This window comes from Anastrepha obliqua, chromosome 2 (assembly GCF_027943255.1).
Source record: "Anastrepha obliqua isolate idAnaObli1 chromosome 2, idAnaObli1_1.0, whole genome shotgun sequence".
Lineage (NCBI taxonomy): Eukaryota > Metazoa > Arthropoda > Insecta > Diptera > Tephritidae > Anastrepha > Anastrepha obliqua.
The window spans coordinates 95,670,085-95,697,145 of NC_072893.1; the positions used below are offsets into that span (position 1 = coordinate 95,670,085).

General features: G+C 34.8%; 1 protein-coding gene across 1 annotated transcript; it reads right to left on the reverse strand.

Annotated features, from left to right (window-relative positions):
• Positions 1–2,595: 2,595 nt before the first annotated feature.
• LOC129237762 (very-long-chain 3-oxoacyl-CoA reductase) lies at positions 2,596–19,102 on the reverse strand. Its single transcript, XM_054872688.1, has 5 exons — positions 18,445–19,102; positions 16,860–16,906; positions 6,751–6,826; positions 3,138–3,478; positions 2,596–3,071 (listed from the first exon to the last, which is right to left on the reverse strand). The coding sequence occupies exons 1-5, from the start codon at positions 18,599–18,601 to the stop codon at positions 2,736–2,738; spliced, it is 957 nt and encodes a 318-aa protein (XP_054728663.1). The 5' UTR covers positions 18,602–19,102; the 3' UTR covers positions 2,596–2,735.
• Positions 19,103–27,061: the final 7,959 nt, after the last annotated feature.

Consider the following 27,061-nt stretch of genomic DNA (forward strand, 5'->3'; position numbering starts at 1 on the left):
TAGAGCAAAACATGGAAAACTATTCGTTAATATTTTTTTTATATTAAATCACACTATATTTATTTTTTTAAAATGTAAACTATAGAATAAGAAATGAATATTTATGGCTAATATAGTTTAATATTTATCTTGGAAAAAAACCCCTAAACAACTTAAATATATTTCATGTTTTATGTTAAGTTGTGATTTAAATCTGTATCACTATAAGAAAATATTAAACTTTCGTATTGTATATTTGTAAAAGATTCGACGAGACTCGAATTCTTTAAGGAGAGGCGAGTTATATATTATAAATAACTTTCCCCTTTCGCTCTCGCTCTCTTCATTATCTAACTGTAATAATTAGCTATGTAAGTAATATATTTAATTGTTGTAATTGTTGTAAGAATAAATGGGGAAATCATTCTCTCTTCATTTCAAGTATAAATCTAACTGTTAAAATAAATTGAATAAGTATAGTTTTTAATGTTAAAAGTAGTCTTCAAAGTCACCTTGAAGAGTAAAGAACAAATTATTTTGAAGTGTAATCAAACTTGTTCCATTTTAATAAAAATAAAACTAATAAAAATAAAACTTTAACAAATTTATTTTATTTTCAAAAATAAATTTAACTTGTATGTATGTATGTATATGTATGTATATGCGCATACGTAGGTATATAAATTCACATACTTGTATTTGCATATGCCTTCTTCCTGTGTGCATGGTAATTAACCATTTCTCTGTTGAGAATAGGACGATGATAGAAAAAGTAGGGAATGAAAGGGAGTGTTTCGAGTGTAAAGTGTCTTGAAAAAGGCAAATCGATGATGGTGCCTCTTAGTGTTGTTGACTTATTAACGTCTGATGCACAATCGAAATTGAAGATATCTTTCATGAATTTGATAAATGTTTCGTCATTTTTCACGTTTGTGTAAATGTAACTTGACCTATTCCATTGCAATTCCATTTACCTCCTGCTCTATATCCATACAAAATATCTATCAAACAAATAAAATTAAAATTTTGATTTGAAAATTGCAACCATTCCATCAATATTTTCTTATGACGTTGTCACGTTAAACTATCGTCAGTAAACCGACTTTACAGACAACCTCTTTTTTTTTATAGCCGATTCAAAAAGCAAATTTTACATGGTCCACCCTATATGTGAACGTATTATTAAAGAGTTGAAGGGAATTAGCTGTTAAGCTGACGTAAGTGGAGAGATTAGGTAAAGTTTTTTTTAATAATTTTTCTTATTTCTATTCTCTTACCTATTACTTTTTGTTTACATATATCAACCTAACCTAAATTTAATATTTTTGCATTGACATTCTCTTATTAGTTTTCTTACACACATCGTCTAAAATTACATCATAGTTCATTTTTCCTGTATCTGCGTAATCTTGTATTCCATATTTTGTGATTTCACATTATGTCATGTCCGACCCATTGAGAAGACTGACGTGTGGAACGAGAAAAATAAGAAAGCGTAGTTTTGAGAATTACAAAAAATAGCAAGGCCAATCCTCAGAAGATGACTTCGCTATAGCAGTTGATTTGATTTTTTGTTCCTGTGGTTTGCTGGTTGGAATTTCAAAGATCCCCGCTTCTTGGTTGCTGCCTTATTTGTTTGTTCATATTCTCATTGACGTTTCGACAATCGAATGATCAAATTGCAGAAACAAAATATAGGGTTTTTCAATAGATGCGCTTCAACTTTTTTCCGATAGGGAGAGCGAACGACGCAATATTTTTTATTTTTCGCTTGTCACTTGTAAACTTCATTAGTATACATTTCATCATGGAACGCTACACACTTGAGCAACGATTGCAAATCGTGCAAATTTTTTATGAAAATAATCGTTCTGTTGCTGCTACTTTAAGAGCATTACGGCCATTTTACGGTCCATTTAACAAGCCGTCCCGTTTTGGGGTTATGTGAAGTCATTGGTCTACAGTAACAAGCCGGCGACGATTTGTGAGCTCAGAGCCAATATTGAACGCGAAATTGCTGGAATTTCGGCCGATTTATGCAAAAGAGTGGTCGAAAATTGGGTTCAACGATTGGACTTCGTAAAACGTGCACGCGGTGGTCATGCAAAAGAAATCGAATTTCATACTTAAATGTATATGTTCAAACTCGATAATAAAAAAAAATCAGTTAAAAAAGTCAAACCGTTTGTATTTTATTCAAAAAAAAAAGTTGAAGCGCTCTTACTGAAAAACTCCTTACATGTAAATGTTTTTTTTGTGTCCTAAGGAGGTTACTTTCTATGAATTCGCCGACTCCGAACGGCAAATATTTTTTATGAGCTTTTTCATGGCAGAAATACACTCGCGGGTTTGCCATTGCCTGCCGAGGGGCGACCGCTATTAGAAAAACCTTTTTCTTTATTTTGGTGCCACGCGGAGATTCGAACCTTCGTTCTCTCTGAATTCCGAATGGTAGTCACGCACAAATCCATTCGGCTACAAGGGTCTTTATTAGTTAGAATTTAGAACTAATAAATCTATCATCGTTCATAAGCATTTTACCTTTATATCCATCTGTTTAAACCTTTTATAAAAGCATACGTCAGGTCTGCATTAGTAAAAGTAGACCCCTTTACATGAATGAAAATGATGATCAGATAAGGTTTTTTATTACGCGTGGCATTGACACATCGTATTGATATAATTGTACATACGTTATAATTCACTAAAAAATTTCCAAGCATACATATATCCCTCTACATATTATATATTCCCCTCTATTTATTCTGCTTCATATTACGCAAGGCGCGCTTGCGAATATTCAACAATTGTTTGAAGACAAAGTCCGTAGTGAAGGGTTCACAGATAATATCGTTCATGGCTTTCAAAGCCACCTGTAGAAATGTATGTGGCAAATAGGCTGCAGTTTTGGTAGTATATCCCAAAATATTAAGAGCAGCGGCGACATAGGTGTCGGGCGATGGGGTCATAGCGTTCGTCTTTTTCATCTTGCTCATATTGGTGGCCACAAAGCCCGGTTGAACGCATTGCACAGTGATGCCTTTACTACGGTACTCCGTTTGCAAGTCCACGCTAAATTTGTCAACAAAAGCCTGTAAAATTCGAAACAATCAGTTGAGAGCGGAAAGCTAAGATGAAGTAAAACACATTTCATTTACCTTCGAGCCACTATAAACGCTTAGTAATGGGTTTGGTATAACGGCAGCAGTTGAAGATACATTTATGATCACACCTTTCTTTCTGTTCACCATAACCGGCAAAATCAAGGCACACATGTGCGTCACAGAGTGTATATTGACTGAAATAATGTCCTGTAAGAATTTGGGATTTTGTTCGTAGCTCTCTAAGAAATATTCTGGGTAGGGATATGAAACGCCAACATTATTGACGAGCACACCAATATCGAGACCTTCAATGCCTGCTTTGATTTTGTCATAAATATCCACGCCGTTTGTGAAATCGACATCGATGATTTTGGTATCGACCTTGAAGTCTTCGCCTTAAAATTGGTAAAAAAAAAAGAAAATGAATTTCAGAGTAATAGTTAAAAATTTGTTCAAAGAGGCTATTTGTTTTATTACTCATGGCCTATTATTATTGTATTCTCTTTTGTTGAATTAATTTAATTTAATTTTATTTTTTAGTTTATTTTCTTTTCAATTTAATTTAACTCTATTTAGTTTAACTTAATATTTTGTTCACCCCCAGGTTTAGGAAGTTAGGATTTGGCGCGGTAACGGATGCCTGTCGTAAGAGGCGCCGCACCACACATCAGCCTGCTACTTATGAGAAATAACTCAACGCTAATAGGCTGAACGGAGCAGGTGGATTTGTGACGATGGAAACTGTCGTCACTGTACTAAAATTTATTGAGGAGGTTGGGCTCAGATAAATACTCTGAACTTATGAAGGCGGCTTAATAGATCTTTAGATAGGCATAACGTTGCAGTACTTAATCCCCCCATAACAATAATGACATATATATATTAGGGCGGGCCGATTTAAAAATCGCTCATTGCTCTGTGAAAATCGTATTCTAGGGATCAAAATAATAAACTTTGCCGAAGGAACTATACCTCTAAAACGAATTCTGATGTCCCCCAATTTAAATATATCACCACTTTTGGCCTTTACATGAATAACGTGATAACGTCTTATAATTCGATTTAACAGGCTGCACGCACGAAAAAATGTGTCGTTACCTTGCTCATTAGTGTTACCTTGCTCTTTAGTGTTACCTTGCTCATATGTAGTTACCTTGCCCATTAGTGTTACCTTGCTCTTTAGTGTTACCTTGCTCATATGTAGTTACCTTGCTCATTAGTGTTACCTTGCTCATTAGTGTTACCTTGCTCATTGCCGTTACCTTGCTTATTAGTGTTACCTTGCTCATTGCCGTTACCTTGCTCATGTGTCGTTACCTTGCTCATTGCCGTTACCTTGAATGAACTGCAAGCGAAAGCGCGGAACGAACGACAAAGCAAACGAACGGCAACGTTCGACATCTTGCTCTCTCCTACTTAAGTGAGCGTATATATGTATGTATATGCGCATATGTACATATATAAATTCACGTATTTGTATTTGCATTGATTTGCATTGATTTTTATTAATTTGATTTACTTGAAGAATTTAAAATAAAACCAAGTTTGTTAATAATACCTGTTGTTTTAATGTTATTATTATTTTTTGACGTGATAACGTCTTATAATTCTATCTAGTCGGCTGCACGCTCCAAAAAATGCGTCGTTATCTTGCTCATGCGTCGTTACCTTGCTTGAACAGCATGCTATGTTATGTTATGTTATGTTGTGTTATGTTATGTTGTGTTATGTTATGTTATGTTATGTTATGTTATGTTATGTTATGTTATGTTATGTTATGTTATGTTATGTTATGTTATGTTATGTTATGTTATGTTATGTTATGTTATGTTATGTTATGTTATGTTATGTTATGTTATGTTATGTTATGTTATGTTATGTTATGTTATGTTATGTTATGTTATGTTATGTTATGTTATGTTATGTTATGTTATGTTATGTTATGTTATGTTATGTTATGTTATGTTATGTTATGTTATGTTATTTTATGTTATGTTATGTTATGTTATGTTATGTTATGTTATGTTATGTTATGTTATGTTATGTTATGTTATGTTATGTTATGTTATGTTATGTTATGTTATTTTATGTTATGTTATGTTATGTTATGTTATGTTATGTTATGTTATGTTATGTTATGTTATGTTATGTTATGTTATGTTATGTTATTTTATGTTATGTTATGTTATGTTATGTTATGTTATGTTATGTTATGTTATGTTATGTTATGTTATGTTATTTTATGTTATGTTATGTTATGTTATGTTATGTTATGTTATGTTATGTTATGTTATGTTATGTTATGTTATGTTATTTTATGTTATGTTATGTTATGTTAAGTTATGTTATGTTATCTTATGTTATGTTATGTTATAATATGTTATGTTATGTTATGTTTTGTTTTGTTATGTTATGTTATGCTCAAGTATATTATGTTATGTTAATGTTAACTCATTCTCTATATCCATACAAAATATCTATCAAACAAATAAAATTAAAATTTTCTTTTGAAAAATGCAACCATTCAATCAGTATTTTCTTATGACGTTATCACGTTAAACTATCGTCAGTAAACCGACTTTACAGACAACCTCTTTTTTTCTTTATTTTTATTTATTTATAATAATATTTATTATTTATTTATAATAATATCTATTTTTTCTCTTAAGAAATTTATTTAGTCAGAACATATGTAAATGAAAAAAGTGAGTTATAGAAAAGAAACTAAAAAGTTCGACCCAAATTGGGGGACATCAGAATTCGTTTTAAAGGTATGGTTCCTTCGGCAAAGTTTCTTATTTTGATCCCTAGAATATGACTTTCACAGAGCGATGGGCGATTTTTTTGCCTCCCCACAAATCGACCCGGCCTAATATATATACTACATAGGCGCATTCGCCCTTTGTTGGGTCTTTGGCTAAGTTCCTCCTCCTATTTGTGGGGTGCGTCTTGATGGTTTTCCACAATTGAAGAGACCTACAGTTTTATACCGCCTCCGAACGGCATATGGTTTTTATGAGGCATGACAGAAATACACTTGGAGGGTTGCCATTACCTGCCGAGGGCCGACCGTTATTAGAAAAAAAATGTTTCTATCATTTGGTGTTTCATGCCCGGAGTACTACTGAACAATGTTTACTACAGTTTCGACTACGTCGGCCGTCATTATTTAATTTCATGGTAGTCACGCACCAACACATTCGGCTACGACGGCCGTACTTTATTATATTATATAATATTAATTTGTTTTATTTTATATCACTTTATTTCGAATGATTTATGTTATTTTTAAATATTATCTTATTTTGTTTTATTTTCAATTAAATTAAATTTATTTTTATTTCTTAAAATACCCTTTAAATAGTCTTAAAAATTTCAAAGGATTTTTTTTTAGAAAATTTCCTAGGATTCTTCTGTATAAATTACATAATTAATTATAAACTTAGTATTATTTTTAGCGGTTTGACAGCTGTTCATTGCCAACATTGGCGGTTTGTTATATAGAATTTGATTTAAAGTATCATTTATCGAATATTCTACTCCGCACCAACCCTCTATGTACACACTCTTTATTACACAAACTGGCAAATTAAATTCTAAAATAAGCAGAGAGTGTTTTCAAATTTTAAAGTAGATAGTTTTAGTGGTTTGACCTGTATATACTTACCGATTTTCTTTGCTACGTTTTCTAGCTTGGGCAACGAACGACTGATCAATACCAAGTTAAATCCCTTTTTAGCAAGCTAAATTAGAAAAAATGTAAATATGTTTTTTAGAACGAAAACTAATCGAACTATAAAAAGTATATTACTATTATTTATTTACTAATACATACAATAATTATGACTGCATATTAGGCTGCTCAAATGACTTGGCTTCAGACTAATGACTTTTCTTTAGTAATCTTCAATGTACCTGAGAAGTGCTGTGTATTGTGTATATCCATATGTATGTATGTACATCAGCTCATTCAAATACGATTATGTGTGTGTGTGTAGGCAAATAGAGTCTACTGTGATTTCTTCTTATTTCATTGGCTGTGTTAATTGCATTACACTTTTTTGCCCATTTGTGGGGGTTATGCGCTTGCATTTGTGATACAATGCAATTTTTGCGTCGTCAGGGTATTTACGTAAAATTTTTGTTATGCTAATAATTGCCCAAGTAACTGCGCTTTTCTGTGTTTGTTCATTGTGAACTCTCATTGGCACTTGACATTGAATATTTTTGTTTGAGATTTGCAAATACTTTGCAACTTTGCATAATTTTTAGTTGAATGAAAAGCAAAAATGTCAATATTGGGATTTGGCTAGAAGTGGAATAAACAATTTACAAATTGCTAAATATAATTTATTTTATCAGGCGCCTGATTGCAATTTTACCATGAGTTTTAATAAAAAAAAAAATTTACTAGATTTATAAATAACTGTTTTGATTATTTCGGTCAAACTACGGAGTAAAAAATAATGTGTGGCGACGTAAGTAGCATACGCCTTCTTTCTAATACATCTTAATCTCTTAGCCCATTTATATTAATAAAAATAATTATCGTGATATCCACAGTATTAAATTTTCGAGAATTCGGTGACAATATAAAATATGTATGTAAACTTCAATGTTTTGTTTTATGAAGTTAAAACTTCTTATGGGCTTCTGCTTGGCCACCGTCGCGAGAAATCTCCGTCGAACAATCTCTGCTGCCTCTCATAAAACTAAAAAACTCAATCAGCAGGGTTCTCTTTACGACCTTGAAACTATTCCACTAAGTAGAAGACTGATTACTTTAGTTGCACACTTCGATGCACTGGTTTTGAATTGAAGGCTAATTTAGTCGTACCTCTTGATACCTTTTAGCCGTTATTTTGGAAGATAACATTTTACCTCAATACTACTATATCATTATATAGGACTTTTTAATAGGAACTCGTTGATGTTTACAGGCTGTAGCGGTCATACCATTTTGTTTTGGCAACGTCTGCCAAATTTTTAGTTCATTATTCAGTCATTGAAAATTGGATCACTTGGATCTGTGCTACCATTCGAAGTCGCGGTGGACATGTAAACGATGCTATTTTCCATTCATAATGGCGTACATGCCTTTCAAATAAAAAAAGGATTTCGTTAGTAATACTCTAATTTTTTAATACTATTTAAGCACACCCTAATTGGAGGGCGCCTTCGTTCTACCTGGAGCGAGCTATCTACCTTGATAGCACCTTGAGGGCCTTCGCTTAATAAGAAAATATCAAAAATCACGAAGTCAAAAAATTGAAGAGGAGAATATGTGAGTATTTTGTGGTATACGAAAGAAATAATCTGAAGAACTGTACATATTGTCGACAATAGGTATAGGCAAGCGAAGAAATGATTTGCTTGTAAGATGACATTATCATAATTTTAGCAAGATCTTGTCTAGACCTTCGCATGCAGCGCACATAATTTGATTTATGCGTTTCTCTACTTCCTTCAGAATGACTCCGCTATATAATGAATTATAATAACTACCTCGCACACTGCCTAACGGAATCGTGTTGGATAAAATGTTCAGAATGGTGAGATAAAACAGTTCAGCAATGCTTGACTGTCTGTCCGTCCATCCGCGTAAAGATTCGTATATAGGCATGTATACTGATGTATCTTAACGAAATTTTAGGTATACGTAACTCTAGGGCTAGGTTTGATTGGTGTTGAAAATAAAAAAAATATAAAAAAAGCGATACTGCTCAAGAAATTTTTTTTTTAAATTTGGTATAAGCATTGATCACAAAAAAATAAATAACGGGTGATCAATTAAGAGCAGTTTTTTTCATTTGCGTTTTTTTTACAGATCGCGCGCGAGTTGGGCAAACTGTCATCGTGGATTTGTTGAACAGCGTTTGGCATTTCATCATGGAAAGACTCACACCGCAACAACGTCTACAAATTGTTCAACTGTATTATGAAAATCAGCGTTCTGTGACAAAGGTTTTTCGTGCGCTTAGACCGCATTATGGTCAACATAATCGGCCTGCCTTAAACACTATTCGACATACCATCAACAAATTTGAATCCGAATATTCATTGGTGGATAATTCTCGACCGAATAGACCACGTCCAGCAAGAAGCATTGAGAATATAGCGGCAGTAGCAGAGAGTGTACGTGAAAACCGCGATGAATCGATTCGGCACCGTTCTCAGCAACTTGGACTGTCGTATGGAACAACCTGGTCAATTTTACGGAAGGATCTTCATTTAAAAGCATACAAAATACAGCTCGTACAAGAACTAAAGCCAAATGATCTTCCTGCACGTCACCGTTTTGCTGATTGGGCTCTTGAAAAGATTGAAGAAGATCCGCTGTTTTCGAGCAAAATTTTGTTCAGCGATGAGGCGCATTTCTGGCTCAATGGTTACGTCAATAAGCAAAATTGCCGTATTTGGGATGAAGAGCAACCAGAACAGGTTCAACCGTTGTTTTCTCTGGGTGTAAAGGTAGCTCTTACACCCAGGGAAAACAACGGTCTGGTGTGGTTTATGGGCTGGTGGAATCATCGGTCCATATTTTTTCAAAAATGATGATGGCCGCAACGTAACTGTGAATGGTGCTCGCTACCGTACCATGATATCGGACTTTTTGCTACCTGAAATTGAATCTAATGATCTCTACGACATTTGGTTTCAACAAGACGGAGCCACTTGCCATACAGCTCGTGAAACAATGACTTTATTGAGAAGTCATTTCGGAGAGCAGCTGATTTCACGTTTAGGACCTGTGAGTTGGCCACCAAGATCTTGTGATATCACACCTTTGGACTTTTTTCTTTGGGGATTCGTGAAGTCCAAGGTCTATGCTGATAAACCAGCTATGATTGAAGCTCTGGAAGCCAACATTACGCGTGTTATTCACGACATACCAGTCGAAATGCTCGAACGAGTGATTGAAAATTGGACCTTCAGAATGGACCACCTTAAGCGTAGTTGCGGCCAACATTTGAATGAAGTCATATTCAAAAAGTAAATGTCAAAGAATGTCCTTTCAAATGATAAATAAAGGTTTTGAACATAATTAATATAACATTTTTGTTTTTTTTTTAACTATTGAAAAAAGCACCTCATGATTGATCACCCGTTATAATTGAAAATTTTTAAAAATAAAGTTCGGTTGCCTCAAGTTTAGACATTGCCTTATCAAATCTAATTCAAAACACAATAATCGATCACCCTAATATATATGTATGCACATACATACATGCACAGATACATATGTAGATGTTTTTATTAAGCAAGCAAAATTCAGCCCACCATTGCTCGTAACTGATTAAGCAAATGCAGTCGACAATTTAAATTGATGAATAAAAATTCTTCCCTTCCATACATTTACTTGCAGTGAATGTAAATACACACATACTTACATATACTTCTGTGTATGTAATATAGGTACGCTAACAGACGAAGTCCACTATGTAGACTGTTGTTTTTGATGGCTCAACGATTGCCAATAATAATGTTTCCTGAGTGTTGTTTTTATATTTTTTTTTTTTTTTGATTTTAGTATTATTTGAACTTGGAGGCCTAAATAGTAATTTTATGCACGTCGCATAGGTGCTACTGTTACGTTTTTGCTGTTTTAGCTGTTGTAGTCGCTTTATTTGTACGCTTACCTACATTCGTCCCCTACGTGTCGAATATGGAAAATGAATTATAATATAATATTAACATTAAGAAAACAGTTCCAACGTTTTACTACTTAGTAGATATATAGATAGCAAAATTTAGCTCGGGAATGCAGAAAGGAGCTTATCTATTGGGTGTGTAAAGTTATTCCAACTGAAGACAGATTTTTCACCTAAAGTGGTATTTTGAAGTACACAGCTTTTCACCAAAATACCCAACAAAAGTTTAGAATATGTGTTTTATATGATGTTTGGTGTTGATATCGCCAAAGACATGATTTCTGAGGCTGAATCTGACTCAACATTCATCAAACGAATTATTACTAGAGACTAGGAGACCTTTACGTGACGTAATTCGCCAAAAAAAAAAAGGATTTTTGGGTAAACCACTCGTGGATTTCGCACCATGATAACCCACTGTCGCACAGTGCTATAATTATTTGTGAATTTTTGTTCAAGAACGAATCGCATACCATCCAACAGCCATCGAATTCACCCAATGTGGCTACCTGCGATTTTTTTCTATTTGATCCAGTCAAAAAAAAAAAAAAGATAAAACCATTACGAGAACGCGTTTTAACAGCTGAAAGGAAGTAATGGAAAACTCTAAGACGGCTCTAATGGCTATATTGAGGATAGAGTTTCAGAAATGTTTTGAGAGCTGGATTAAGCGCTGGCATAAGTGCGTTGCAGTTGAAGTGGCGTACTTTGAAGGCATAATATCACTTTTGGGGAATAAACTGGTATTTTGAATTTTCTGAATATATTCGGGGAACTTTTTGATCAATGTGGTATGTATGGCGCGGAAATTCTGTGCTAGGTATGTATGCGACCGAGCTTCTCCTTCATTTTTGCTGTGTCTGTCTTGGCCATCGCAGATACTGATGTATGTATAACTTGTGAAATATTTTAGAGAATCCTAAAAAATCATGCGATTAGTTAGATCTTAGATATAATTATTTTCGTCATAATTAGAAAAGCACAAGTGAAATACTTAATTTTGATGTGGCTTGATAAAGTTTAACAACAGATAATCCTAGCTACCTAAAATGGTAACTAAACATTCACCAACGCTTGTGAATATGATGACGATACACTTTCTCACAAACCAGACTTATCACCACCCCCTGGGACTTTAATCGAGCTTCTAAAAAAAGTTTAACTAATTTTATTCCTTTTTTTTGTAATAGAAAAACTAAAAAAAAAGTAAATCCGTTTTAGTTCTTGTATGCACTTACCTAAGTAATATATATTAATTTTACTTTGAATTGAAAGATTATTCGCTGCTCTTGCATAGTTTCTGGGCAACACTTTTTCAACGGAATATTGAAATATTTTTTTTAACTCAATGATAATAATTTATTAAAAAACAGATATCCGTTCCGTACAAAAGGATCAGGAGTTTATAATTTAAAAAACCGGTTTCAAATGATTGTCTAAATTAAAAAGAGGCCAGAAAAAAAAAAAGTTCCAAAACCTTTTACCTGATGCTGCTCTGGCTGACTTTTCCTTATTTTCCATCCCTCAAATTATGATTACACCCGTTTTCAGTAAAGAGAGATACGAATAAAAGCAAATTCGCGAATCACTGAAGTGGATTTCGGAAAATGTGTTTAAGAAATGTTTTGGTTGGATTATTCTTTGTCTGCCATTTCGGAATGGTCCTCCTTCAAGGTGAGACAATAAATTTGAATGAGCAATAATTGTTATTTTATTTGCATGGGTTTAGTGGTTCAAAAGATCGATTTATTTTTTTTTTGCTTATTAATTTCTACAACCTCTTAAGAATATTATCCTTAATTTTTAAGTCGACCCGAATAATAGTTTCGGAAATACAGCCTTTGGAAGGTGTGCGCTCCAAGCCATTTTTATTGTTACTCAAAACTTTAAACGCGTTTTTCTCGGAACTGTGTTTTCAAAGTCGGTTGTCAAATGTTCTCGAAAACTACTCAACCGATCTTGATGAAATTTTACACAGGTGTTTGAGATACAATTTACTCGTGCTTGGACGAAGGATTTTTTTTTCAATTACAACTATTTAAAAAAAAACAAAATGTCAAGCAAATTTGACTGAAATTTTCATTTTTTTGGAAAAATGTGTGCCAAAATTCCAATTTTTACTTTTTTTTCTTTCCTTCGTTCAAGCACGAGTTTATGGCCTTAACTAAAACACTTATATTTGATTTTTCATTTTCGATGATTCCGTCAGGAGTTATGCTGACAACGCGGATGCACCTTTTTTTCGAGGGGTCACAGGAAATGACGTCACAATGGAGAAGTTTTAATTTTTTTTTGTTTGAAAATTTCAGAAATTATTCTTTAAATATGTATCTATAAGACAGAAAAAAGTTTGAATTAAATAAATAATTTTTTACATAGAAAAAAAAGTATTGAAAATAGGCATTTTTTTACCCGACGAAACCCAGGGGATACTTAACAGGATCGAGACAGCATAAGAGAAGAGCTAGTGGTAATTTCTACACTTTTATAAAAAAAGGATTTTTTTTATAACAACCCTTTTGCAATAAACCTGCAAATTTTTTCACTCTGACAAAATTTCGCACGCATGAAACTATAATATAACACACAAAAAACTATAATATAACTAAAAAAACAACTATAAAATTTCGGGATTTCTAACCTCATTGAATTTGTGCGTACATACATATGTACGTATATCTTTAAGAGTGGCAATAAAAATGACGTTAGAAATTATAGGCCTATTTCAAAGCTGTCAACTATTTCCAAAATTTTTGAGCACGTGGTCTATGCAAAGCTGAGCTTTGTGGCTAAATCTTTAATTTGCCCTAATCAGCATGGGCTTATTGCCAACAGATCTGCAATATCTAATCGGGCTGTTTTCAGTAAATACTGCATTCATTCTTTCTCGGCTGGCTTTCAGGTCGATTGTATTTACACCGACTTTCCGAAAGCCTTCGACAAAGTTTCTCATAGAATCTTAGTTAAAAAATTAGCTTGTTTTGGATTTCATTCTGCATTTCTGCAATGGATAAACTCTTATTTGAGCAATAGACGCTGTGTTGTAACAATTGATGGTATTTCATTTGCCCCCTTTGCTGCCACCTCTGGTGCTCCGCAAGGAAGTATCTTGGGACTGCTTTTATTTGTGTTATTTATTAATGACATCAAAAGTTGTTTCTCATTTGCTAAATTTTTGCTTTATGCTGATGACCTTAAAATCTTCTCAGCGATCAAGACTCAAGAGGATGCCATTAAACTTCAAGCCGATATGAATAGGCTTTACTTGTGGTGCCAGAATCCACGACTTTCCCTGAACTTATCTAAGTGCTTTCAAATATCTTATTCGAAAACATCTAACATTTTGTGCACTAAGTACAGCATCTCGACATGTGACCTGCAGTGTGTTAGCGAGTTTAAGGACCTTGGCGTTATCTTTGATAACAAATTCGCTTTTAAGAACCATATAAATTATATTACTTCAAAATCTTGTTCGATGTTGGGCTTCGTCAGACGGAACGCCACTAAGTTCTCTGATCCCTACACTATTAAGTTACTCTATACATCTTTTGTTAGATCTCATTTAGAATATGCGGTGTTTATTTGGAGACCTTATAGTCAGCAGGCAATCAAATATGCCCTTCGGTCTTTGAATTTTATTGATCCCATCCCGTCATATTCTGCTCGTCTCATGCTTTTAAGTCTCAAGTCCTTAGAAATTTGTAGGTCTATACTGTGTCTGTCTTTTACTCATAATATTATTACTGGAGTAATTGATTGTCCCTACTTGTTGGAAAGGATTCGATTTAATGCTCCCCAGCGATCTCTTAGGAGCTTCTATCCTTTTTATGGGGGAAACTTTAAAACTAAGTATGCCAGTAATGCTCCCATTAGGGGGCGTCCATAAATTACGTGAGGTGTTTTTTTCAATTTTCTGTACCTCCCTCCCCCCCTGATGAGATGTCGTGAGATTTTATTCAACCCCCTCCCCATCTCCCAATCTCACGTGAGATTTTTCAAAATGTGGGTTTCTTATGTAAACGCGTTAGATTGTTATTGTAAAAAAAAAAAAAAAATTGCTTCGTGCTTTTATTTACGACTAGTTAAGACTAGTAATCAATATTGCTGAGAGTTATAAGTGCAATAAAAATTTAACAATAGAAGACTTAAATCGTAACTACTGCGATTAAAAAAAGAATATCTACTCTAATTCAGTCCATGGAGAATCATGCGCGGTTTCAAGAGAGACTATTGGGACCAACTTGTCCATATGATTTGCAGTAAAATCATCTGCTCCTTCAACTTCGTTCTGATCTATCCACTCTAAGCCGTTGACGCTTGCGCACAGTAACCCATTAGCTCATCTTTCGACAATCCGTGATGGTCGCACTTTGCGGTATATACGCGCTTGCTTAGCTGGTGCAATGTGAGCTGCTCGCCTGTGCTCTGCAGCTCTTGTGATAGATGCGAAGTAAATACCGCATGTACTGCAGCATCTTTTCTCTAAATTATCACGTATACTTGGGCAATAGAGATCATAAGGCGTGCTGATAAAGGCATTCAGCGGTTCAATCGGTAGGCGCATTGGAAATGGAGCAAATGACTTTCCGTCACGTTCTTTAAAGTCCGGAATTATCAAACGTCAATCAACCTAAGTGATGGGGTATGGAGGTGGTAGAAAACGGTCGTGAAGAATTAATATATGTGCAGATCACTCCGGCGGTGGCTGCAGCAGTTCTGATCATCGCATTTCACAACCTAAAAAAAAATTAAGAACAATTTCCCTTTGTAACTCTTAATAAAAATTTGTTGACATTCGCGCTCGTTAAAAAACTAAAAAAAAAAAAAAAAATCGGCACGCATAAAAATTTGATATGAATCAACTGCAATGTACCTGGAGTAAATATTGGCTCTCTTTAAACAATGAAGTTTGGAACCTGTCCGTGTGTCGCTGCCACTCAGCTCGTACGCTCTTGTTCATCGAGTCGCGCGTTCGGCTGATAGTGGCGCGAAAACAAACGACGGGCTACACTGTACCGTAAATTCAGATTAAATTGAGCTATTTGGTATAAATCAAATATGGTGGTTTGACAGTAGTAATGTACATATAACTTCGAAGTATGAATGAAATTATTTTCTTTCGAACGAATTAGTGAATGATCTTAATCATTACTACGATTACGCTTAAGATTAAATCTTAAGCATGTACAATCTGGATAATGGACCAAAATAGTATAATTTTTTTTTGTTTCAATCAGAAAAAAAATTGCGTGATATTTGCCGAGACCCCCCCCTCTCTCCAACGTAAGATTAGATGAGATTTGACTCGACCCTCTCCCCCTTAAACATCTCACGTAATTTATGGACGCCCCCTTACTCGTGCTTTACGGGAATTAAATTCCGTTCATAATGATATTGTTCTTGATTTTTCGCTTTCAAGAGTAGCATTTTTAAATCTCCTGAATTCTATATTATAGCTGTTTTTAAATACATGTAAGTATATCTGTAGTTTAGTCTAAGCAAGCAGTAACCTCTGTAAGGATTTAATTCATAGACTTAAATAAATAAATAAATAAATAAATAAATAAATAAATAAATAAATAAATAAATAAATAAATAAATAAATAAATAAATAAATAAATAAATAAATAAATAAATAAATAAAAAAAAAAATAAATAAATAAATAAATAAATAAATAAATAAATAAATAAATAAATAAATAAATAAATAAATAAATAAATAAATAAATAAATAAATAAATAAATAAATAAATAAATAAATAAATAAATAGATAAATAAATAAATAAATAAATAAATAAATAAAGTGCCCTGATATTTTCAGTGATTTACGAGTATGTGAGCCTAGGGCACATGTGGTCCTGGGATAAGTAATTTTTTTTTTTGAAACGGTTTAATTTTTTGATTCCGTTGTTAATCTTCAACGGCCGTCACATTCAGTATTTCATTTACGCCAAAAAGTCTTTGTTAGGGATTTGCTTTCCACATTTTTATGTCGCTCAGAATTATGTGTCCTGTTATATCTTCAAACCTACCACTATGATTGTTTTGAGAACCCATTATTCTTGGATTTTAGTTTACGTTTGTACCTTCCTACTATACTTTCTTTTACATTGCATGACATACCGCATTCGCATACGCTTTCCCAATACCATCAGTAGCGCCAGTGATCACTATAAAGGCAAAGAGAAAAAAGCTCAGTAAAGCTATTGATAAGAAGTACAGAATTCAGAAATATATTTTCACACATACGCACTTAAATATGGATCCGTAATGCATATAGATAAGAATATACAGTACAATGCGCTTAAATGCACCAATATTTTATTGCACATTCAATTGCCAAAAATTAAAGTTTTTTGCATTGCATATTGTTTAATTTAATTGCATAGTGGCTATTTGCACATTTAGTTTTGATTTGATTAGCTTATTTCGGCTGGTCAAATGCTTTGTTTTTGTAAATATAACTTAAATGCGCAACCTGCTTTCTACATTTTTTTTATCACAAAATGTAAAGATGTTATTAAAACAAAATATTAAATATCTGGTGTGTTTTTAAGCTGCATGAAAACTGAATCGATATCAATAGCTATGGTTTGACAGTTGAGAATGGTAAACCGTGTTGACATTTCTGTTCAAAAAGGTTTGGTAAGTCACCATGAATCGTTTAACGTCAGAACAATGCTTCAAAATTTACTTTGAATTACTTTGAAAAAAAAAATCTGTTTGCGAAGTTCATAGAGCCCAGGCCGTTTAATGTCAGAACAATGCTACCAAATTTACTTTGAATTACTTTGAAAAAAAAAAAAATCTGTTTGCGAAGTTTATAGAGCCCAGGCCGCATCATCGGCCCTTTCGAAATAAGGAAGGAGGTGCCGTTACGGAAAATGGCGCGCACTATCGAGCCATGCCGACTGAATTTTTGTTTCCAGCTAAACATCGACGACACTTGGTGCCAACAAGACGGTGCATCTTGCCACACAGCGCGCTTAACAATCGATTTATTGCAATATTCAAACCACCATTGACGCCATATTTGTTAGAAAAAGTAGTCAAAAATTTTTGTGATCAGATGGACCATGTAACTCGTAGCCGCGGTGGACATATGCCGGATGTCATATTCAAAAAATAAATGCAGTGAAATTATCTACCAGATTATAGAAAAACAAATCATTCCAACAATATTTCTGTTTTGCATTATCATTTGAAGTTTTCAAGCTCTTAAAAAACACCCGATACTTTATAAAACTACACGCTTACTATTATAATTTATGCATAAGTAAGCATAGTAATATTGTATGAAGTTAAAAGGAGCATTGAAAATATTCTTTATGCAAAATTTTAATATTTTAACTTAAGTGCACATTGGCGATAAGTGCATAATTTACTTTTTGAGCGGGGTGTGCAATTAGGCACATTACACTGTATACCTATATGCACATGACAGTAAATATTTAAAGTTTGTCCCGTTTACCGGCATTACTTAACGAATCGTTGTTATGGAATTCTCTTCAAAAATATTAAATTTCTCAGTTAAAGGCTACATGCAATTGCAATTTAAACAAAATTAGACTATTTTGCCACAAATTCCGTATATACATATACATACATACAAACGTATTATGTATGCATGTAATGTATTTGTTGTATATAAATGAGCAGTCATTCCATGATGCTTATCAGAACGCTTAACACATGATTCTCAACTAACCAGCCCAGCCACCCATGCGACGTATGTCGAGTTTTGGCCCAAAGAACTTCGGCCCAATGATATTCACGTAAAGCCACGGCAGGACGGTGTGCACGAATTTATAGACCACAGCCGCAAGGGCCAAACTGCCACACAACTGAAATGCAGAAATCGTCATTTTGCGCTGAGACGGCGTATTCTTGTGCGGCGAAATGTTGGCCTTTTGAATTTGTTTGCCTCAGCAATCTATTTCTACTATTTTTTTTTTTCTAAACTTGTCGTTCTTCGACAGCAGTGGTCTCTAGGTGCAAATATGTCCCGTTTTGTGAATTCGCTAAAACACTTTTCACCGCTGGAAACACTTTTCTGCATGCGCGTTTGTCAATGTGCGATACTGTAATGTTGTGTATTCTGCTCTGGCTCTGTGTAGCTCGGAAAAAATCGATGATAGCGAGTAGTGAAAAGTTATAAGCACAAAGTTCGTTTTTCACCTTTATAAGCACATATACTTAATAAAATTTTCGTGATTCTCTTCATATAATTTGTAGTAGTTCCTTTGTGGATTGTCGATCAAAATTCAATGAACACCACACATGCTTTGCCGGCGTACTCAATTACATACATATCTCAGGCGTTTGCCGCTTCTGTTCAATTGTATGCTTTGCTGTGAACGTATCTGCGGGAATTGGACGAAAGTCGCATTTGTGTGCGTTTGCCAGCCGCGACGTTTGTTGACTCGCCCAACGTTGCTTCTCTTCTTTTGGTCGTCCCTTAGCCGGGTGTGTAATTGTTTTCATTGATGTTTGTTTTCGAGGCGCGTAAATTCTCTGCACTCGCCAGTAAATCCATATCGCACCACTATCGGCACACACATACACAATTATTTATGCGCATGTGTATTTTGAATCCACCCCACAGTGGCGTGTCTCCGAGCATATTCATGTCGCGTACTAATTTATGCACAGTCACTCACATAATTAATCATAAAACATGTGTGAACTTAATACTAAACTTAGAGAGAGAACTTATTCTTATCTACATGTGCTAATATTTTTTGATATCTTGTTTCTTTATTATTCTGCTTATTGATATCACTCTCATAATAAAAAAATTAAAAAAATCGTGGGCCTTATGACCAAAAATGCGTGACCAAAATGATAGAACAAGTTTTTCCTAATAGTGATCTCCCATCGTAATGTAATGGCAAACCTCTGAGAGTATTTCTGCCATAAAAAATCTCCTCATAAAAAACATTTGCCCAAAGGAGTCGGCTTAAAACTGCAGGTCCCTCCATTGTGGGCAACAGTTTCCAAGTTCTTGCATACGTACATATTTGTTATAAAGGGTGTTTTTTAGAGGTTAGGTTTTCCAGTTGGCACTACTTTTTTCGTAGATGGTCTTTTTGACAGCTGTCACTTGATTTATGCTCAGTTTGGTTTGCCATTTCATAATGAATAGACTTACATCTGAACAACGTTTGCAAATCGTGCAAATTTATTACAAAAATTATGGTTCGGTTCGCGCGACGCATCGAAGAAAATTTTGTTCAGCGATGAAGCTCACTTTTGGTTGAATGGGTATGTCAATAAGCAAAATTGTCGCATTTGGAGTGAACATAATCCACAAGCCATTGCTGAGACGCCGTTACATCCTCAAAAAGTCACTGCTTGGTGTGCTCTATGGGCAGAGGGAATCATTGGTCCATATTTCTTTAAAAACGAAGCCGGCCATAATGTTACAGTCAATGGAGAGCGCTATAGAGCCATGATTAATGACTTTTTCGTGCCTGAATTGGACGATGTTGATGTGGACGACCTTTGGTTCCAACAAGACGGCACTACATGCCATACAGCCAACGCAACAATCGATTTATTGAAGGAAACTTTTGGTGAGCGCATTATCTCGCGCCGTGGACCTGTGGCGTGGCCTCCAAGATCGTGCAATATAACACCGCTGGACTATTTCTTGTGGGGCTATGTGAAGTCGCTTGTCTACGCAGATAAGCCCGAGACGATTGACGTCTTGGAAGAGAATATTCGGCGCGTTATTGCTGACATACGGCCCCAATTGCTGCAAAAAGTGGTCGAAAATTGGGCCTCTCGGCTGGAATTTATTCGAGCCAGCCGCTGCGGCCACTTGCCCAAAATCATTTTTAAAACATAATGGCAAACCCTTATCTTTATAATAAAGCTAAATTCTTGGCCATAGCATTAAATTATATACGTTTTATTTCATCTTGAAAACCTAACCTCTAAAAAAACACCCTTTATAATATAAGTACATGCATACCTATTGCTGCAAATTGTGTATAAAAACTGAAATGCAATTCCCTTATAAATAATTCATAACAAGAATTTAGAATACGCTTTGGATTTCTTTTTTTATACTTGCACTCTGAACTGCACCCATGAATTCCGTGTAGTAAAGGGTTGTTCAATAGGTGCGCTTCAACTTTTTTCCGATAGGGAGGGCGAACGACGCAATATTTTTTATTTTTCGCTTGTCATTTGTAAACTTCATTAGTATACATTTCATCATGGAACGCTACACACTTGAGCAACGATTGCAAATCGTGCAAATTTTTTATGAAAATGCAAAAGAAATTGAATTTCATACTTAAATGTATATGTTCAAACTCGATAATAAAAAAAAAAAATTAGTTAAAAAAGTCAAACCGTTTGTGTTTTATTCAAAAAAGTTCAAAAGTTGAAGCGCTCTTACTGAAAAACCCTATATTTACCTAAATTTCAACAAAACAAAAAAGAAATTGCCTCGCGTTCCTCTTTTTGTACGCCCTTGAAGGTGAATGAATTACATATATATATATATATATATACAATACGAATATATGTATATATATATATAATTGGCGCGTACACCCTTTTTGGGTGTTTGGCTGAGCTCCTCCTCGTATTTGTGGTGTGCGTCTTGATGTTGTTCCACAAATGGAGCTACAGTTTCAAGCCGACTCCGAACGGCAGATATTTTTATGAGGAGCTTTTTCATGGCAGAAATACACTTGGAGGTTTGCCATTGCCTGCCGAGGGGCGATCGCTATTAGAAAAATGTTTTTCTTAAATTTGGTGTTTCACCGAGATTCGAACCAACAAATTCCGTATGGTAATCACGCACCAACCCATTCGGCTACGGCGGCCGAAAAGTGAATCAATTACACTTTTGTAATTGAAATGTGACCGCTCATTCACTATTCTCTTCCTAAAACGTTTTGTCGTGCCCAGTTCAGATAGCAGCTGCACTCCAATACACTACTCTACCATTTTTACAATGCAGAAATGAAATGTGGCATAGAATTGATTGCACTTTCTCCGACGATACACGAGAATTTCACTAGATATTACTTTCCTAGGACATATCTGATCTGCAACAATCTTCCGCTACAAAGCTTAGCCCTGCATCTGAGTATAAGTTTCAGTGAGAAGAGTAAGATTTTAGTTTCAATGCACACTTTTGTGGCTCACTGGTGCTCGTGTGTGTTTATCAGTAGTACAAGTGGTGTACATTTATATGTGTTGTAATACAGTGAAAGAAGTTCATACAATAGTATATCATAAGATCCACCTAATATATGGATGTATAAATATTTCCACATATGAAGTTCCATTGACAATACGAATTTGCCCCACATAAAGCAGCTACAAACTTTGAAACCTTTGAAATATTGCATATAAAAATATCTTTAAAAATTTTCAAGTTCAAATTGTACTTCGTTTAGCACATTTTTTATGCTTAAACGTCCAACCTGGAGAGTAGAAGTTATTTTCGAAGTTCGCCACATTTAAACGTCCATGAAAAACTAGCCCTGAGAAAATGTATTGTAATATAAAATGTTCTTCAATTCGTTTTCAAACTCAGCAGAAAATATGCTCAAACTAACGACCTTTTCAATGGCTACCCTGAAAGTATGCAACGCAACTCGCTGTTTGCGACGAGCAGCATTTTCATATGCTCGACCGCACAGTTGGAGACACACTGTATTTGTTCAGTGGTCCTTAACGCATTTACTGTGGTGGCTAATAATCAACCCAATTAAGAACCATGAAATACAGATTTGATTTATTCAGCCTATGACTTATGTATGTATGTATGAGAACGTTTAGGTATTGATCACCTATACCTACATTAATGTATACATTAACGTTCTCTGTTGATCAGTCTCATGGACTAGGAATAGTGTGAATTGTCAAAAATGAGAACGGCGAAGACAATGTTACCACACCCTGATCGACAGAAAAGGCAGAAAAAAAGAAAATAGACAAATTTAGCGTCAGTATGCAATATTTTCTATATTAAATATGCAAGTAAATATGTATGTGACAATTAAGCAAAGAGCTGACGCTGAATCTTTAATTCATTTATTGTTATATATATTCAAACAGATATACATACGCCATGACATGTCGTATTTTCATATTTGTATACAAGAATTCAAGAGTAAATACGCAAAATGATCGAATCCTACCTATCATATGCAATAACTATTCTTATTCAATGGTACCATATATCTTCAACTCATATATGTGTATGCATGTATGTATGCACGCAAACAAATGTACAAAGTGGCGCAAAATTAATCATCCTATATGTCGCTGCTACGACTCGGCTAATGAAAGAGATTGCGTTAAGCTTTTACAAATGAATGAATGTTTATACATACACACATATGTATGTATGTTACATTATGCACCTTTTAGTTGAGAAAACTTACAGCAGTTTTGCACCCTGTCTTCTCGAATGACCATTTTGATTTAAAAATCAAAAGGAAATATGTAAACATAAATACAAAAGAATACGGAGAATATTGAGTGCGCAACGTTGGTTCTCAACCGACAACCAACAGAGTTGTATTAAAGAGTATAAATGAAATGGAACTTATCTATATCCATAACACTGCGTTACAAAAACTAACTTTTTTCTGTCCTATGAACCACATAAACTTTTTCGGAAAGGGGAGAAAAAATAAAAATACACGTGTATCGGCGATTTTCATGTACACGTCAGAATTTTTTTTATGTATAAAATATAGAGCTCGTAGTCCGCCTGTGTAAAAAACTTTGGATCAATTTTTAACCCTTTTTCCGTGATCCAATCGCGCTGAATTTCTGCGGGCAGACTCGTGAAAATGTTTTTATTATGTAAAATTAAAAAAAAAAAAATTTATCAATTCTCAGATTTTCTTGAATTTTTTTTTCTAAAAATTTTCGGCATAACTTGAAGGGACTCCAAATTTTTAAACAACTTATTAACCTTTAATTTATTGTTTCATACAACACACTCTGTGCCGTTTGTGTGTTTGTTACAGTTCCGGAAGTTCCGATCATCTGACAGTTGCGCTACTAGGAGACGTATACTTTGAGAATTGTTTTAAGTTCTGTCGCGCGAAAACGTCTTTCTGTATATTTCATCTTACGAAAAATGCAGTGCACGACTCGAAATAACTTTTGCTACGTTTGTGGCTTATTCGCACCAAGTAAAAATTTTTAAAATATTACGAAAACAGTGGTTAATTCGTTTCAGAAAATATTCAGGACTGCTTATGTTCCTTACTTGTTGTATACTCCGGAAGTCGTGTGCGACTATTGCTATAGAAATTTATGCAAGTTTACTGATGGAAGGTCAACAATAAAGTACTCTGTACCAACAATTTGGCTACCACGTACGGAGCACTGCAGTGAACTGTGCTACTTTTGCGTAACTTTTACTCAAACTAAAGGGTACCAATACTTTCGCCGCAACAAAATTCGCTACACTAATGTAGAATCGGTTATTTCAGCGGTTCTGTACTCACCAGAAGAACGTATAGCGGCTTCAATGGAGATTTTTGATGATGTTCCCGAATTAAGGGATGGAGAACCAACAATAGCACCAACAATGCTATCAACATTTCTTGCATCGAATGCGAGATGCGGGGAACGAGAAATATCGGAATTTGTACCAACACCCAGTGAACTTGGGACTGCAGTGCCGCATTTAGTAACGCAAGCCGATTTCAATGACCTTGTACGAGAAGGAAATTTGTCAAAGAGAACAGCCGAACTCTTTGCATCACGCTTTAAGCAGTGGAATATTATATATTACACTGAATTTAAGTGGAAGCCGCGAACATGCTACAAAGTAGGCGTAGAAAGTATAGAAAATATACCATTAGTGCAGCCATCTCAAATCATTTTGCCATCACTACACATTAAGCTCGGTGTCGTATCAAATTTTGTCTGGATCGTGAGGGCGAGGCGCTTGCAAGTTTGCGCAATATTTTTCCGAAACTGAGGGGCGCAAAGATTCATGCAGGTATTTTTTTACGATTTTATTTTTTATTTTTAGTAACTTTATTTTTTTAATGATGTGTATAATTTAAGGTGTTTTCAGTGGTCCGCAGATAAAAAAAATAGTTGCAAGTTATAAATTTTCATCAAAATTGAATGCTATCGAACAACGTGCATGGAAAGGCACAGTTGCCCTTATTGAGCAGTTTCTTGGCAACAAACGAGCTGACAATTATAAAAATATTGTTGCAGAAATGATTTCGGCATATGGCGAAATGGGCATATTAATATCGTTAAAGATCCATTTCCTTCACAATCATTTAAATTGTTTCCCTGGTGATTTAGGAGCTTGTAGCGATGAACATGGCGAAAGGTTCCATCAGCACAAGACATTACGCATATGCTTGGCGAATACTGTTGGTCTATTTGTCGCGATACTGACGCAAATGCTTACAAACGCAAAAATAAAAGGCCTAAGTTTCTTTAAAAGCATTAAAAGTTTTAATGTAACAATTTTTAATTTTAATATTATATAATAAAATTAATAAAAAAATTCGGGGTTTTATATCTCTATTGTAATGCGGAGTGAAATACCTTTCTTTTGATACCCACATCGGCATATCTCATGCAATTTTTTTTTTAATTTCGAACAGGTGGCAACCCTGTGAAACATTGCCAGTGGCAACACCTAGGTGAAAAGTCTAGAAATGTGATACACTATCTGTGTGCCCAATTTCATTCAAATCCGTTAAGCTAATCCTGAGATCGTGTGGCTATACAGATATGCATACAAGAATTGCCCGTTTAAAGTTATAAAATACAAAAAAAAAAATTGTGACGTGCACATGAAAATCGCCAATACACGTGTATTTTTATTTTTTATCCCCTTTCCGAAAAAGTATATTTGGTTCATAGGACAGAATGTGTGTAACGCGGTGTAATATATCCATATATCATTCAATACAAACTCCATTAGCTGCAGTAATTTCCTCGATCCGTGTCCGGAAATGATTGCGTGCCCGAATCAAATGCTCTTTATTCATATTGACCATAACGGTATTAATTGTAACCTTTAGAGAAGAACTGGAGTTATAAGGACGCTTATTGGTTTCACGTTCAACTACGCCCCATACGTAGTAATCCAGAGGATTAAAATCTGGGGAGTTAGGCGGCCATGATTTCGAAAATTTTTAGCCACCCAATCCGGTGTCGCCGAAATTGAGACAAGGAAATTAAATCCTTCAGAGTGCATAGAACTTTATTTCTGTAGGGCTGCGAAAATGAAAATAATTGAATAATTATTGTGGCTGGAATATTAAGGAAGCCTAAATCTATATATAGAAAGCCATGTTAGTTACACTATTTATAACTCGAGAACGGCTGAACCGATTTGGCTGAAAATTTGTGGAGAGGTAGCTTAGAACCAGGAGACGGTCATAGGACACTTTTTATCCCATTCGAACGCGTTTCCGTGAAGTCATTTTAAAATGTGGTATAACAAAACGCAAATGACAGCTAAACGTTATTTTGTCTATGGTTAAGTTAAATTTTGGCAGAAATATATAATAACAGTAATTTGTATTCTCTTTGAATCCTCATTATCAATGCCGCGACCAAGACGATCAAATCTTTCCCAACAAAGCCGTAATGCAAGAAGGATACGAAACATTGCGAATGAAACGACTGAAGAGCACAAGGAATTGCCCGTGAAGAGCGCCGCGTTGGTATGGCTCGACTTCGTGCTTCTCAACTACAAGAGCATAGCGAGGTATCCCGTGAAACGGCTCGGTTGGCAATGCGAAATCGTCGAGCGAATAACAGAGATCAACAAGTAGATCATTTTCGACGCACAAGAAGAGAATTATCAAGTGCTGATTTGAATCGAGTAGCGTTTCGATATGATTGCAACACTGATTACTGCTTGCATCCTAGCGTTTGCATTGGGCCAATGAACGTTGTTTGTGAGTCTTTGGCGCATTGAAGTTTTCCGGAGAAACGCTCGGATTGTGCTGCCTTAATGGAAGAGTGAAATTGCCATTGTTGACTTTTTGGGAGGCGCAATGATTTTACTGTCTGGCGACTTTCGCCAAACACTGCCAGTAATTCCAAGATCAACGGCTGCTGACGAAATAAACGCTTGCCTCAAATCATCGAATCTATGGCGTTCTGTGAAGAAACTTCAGCTGACAACAAACATGAGAGTTGCATTACTTAATGATACATCTACTGAAGATTTCTCTGAACAATTACTGACTATCGGTAATGGTCGAGTACCTGTCGACGAATCGAGCGGATTGATTTCATTTCCTCAGAATTTCTGTAACTTTGTCTCATCGAAAGGCGCACTTATCAATAAA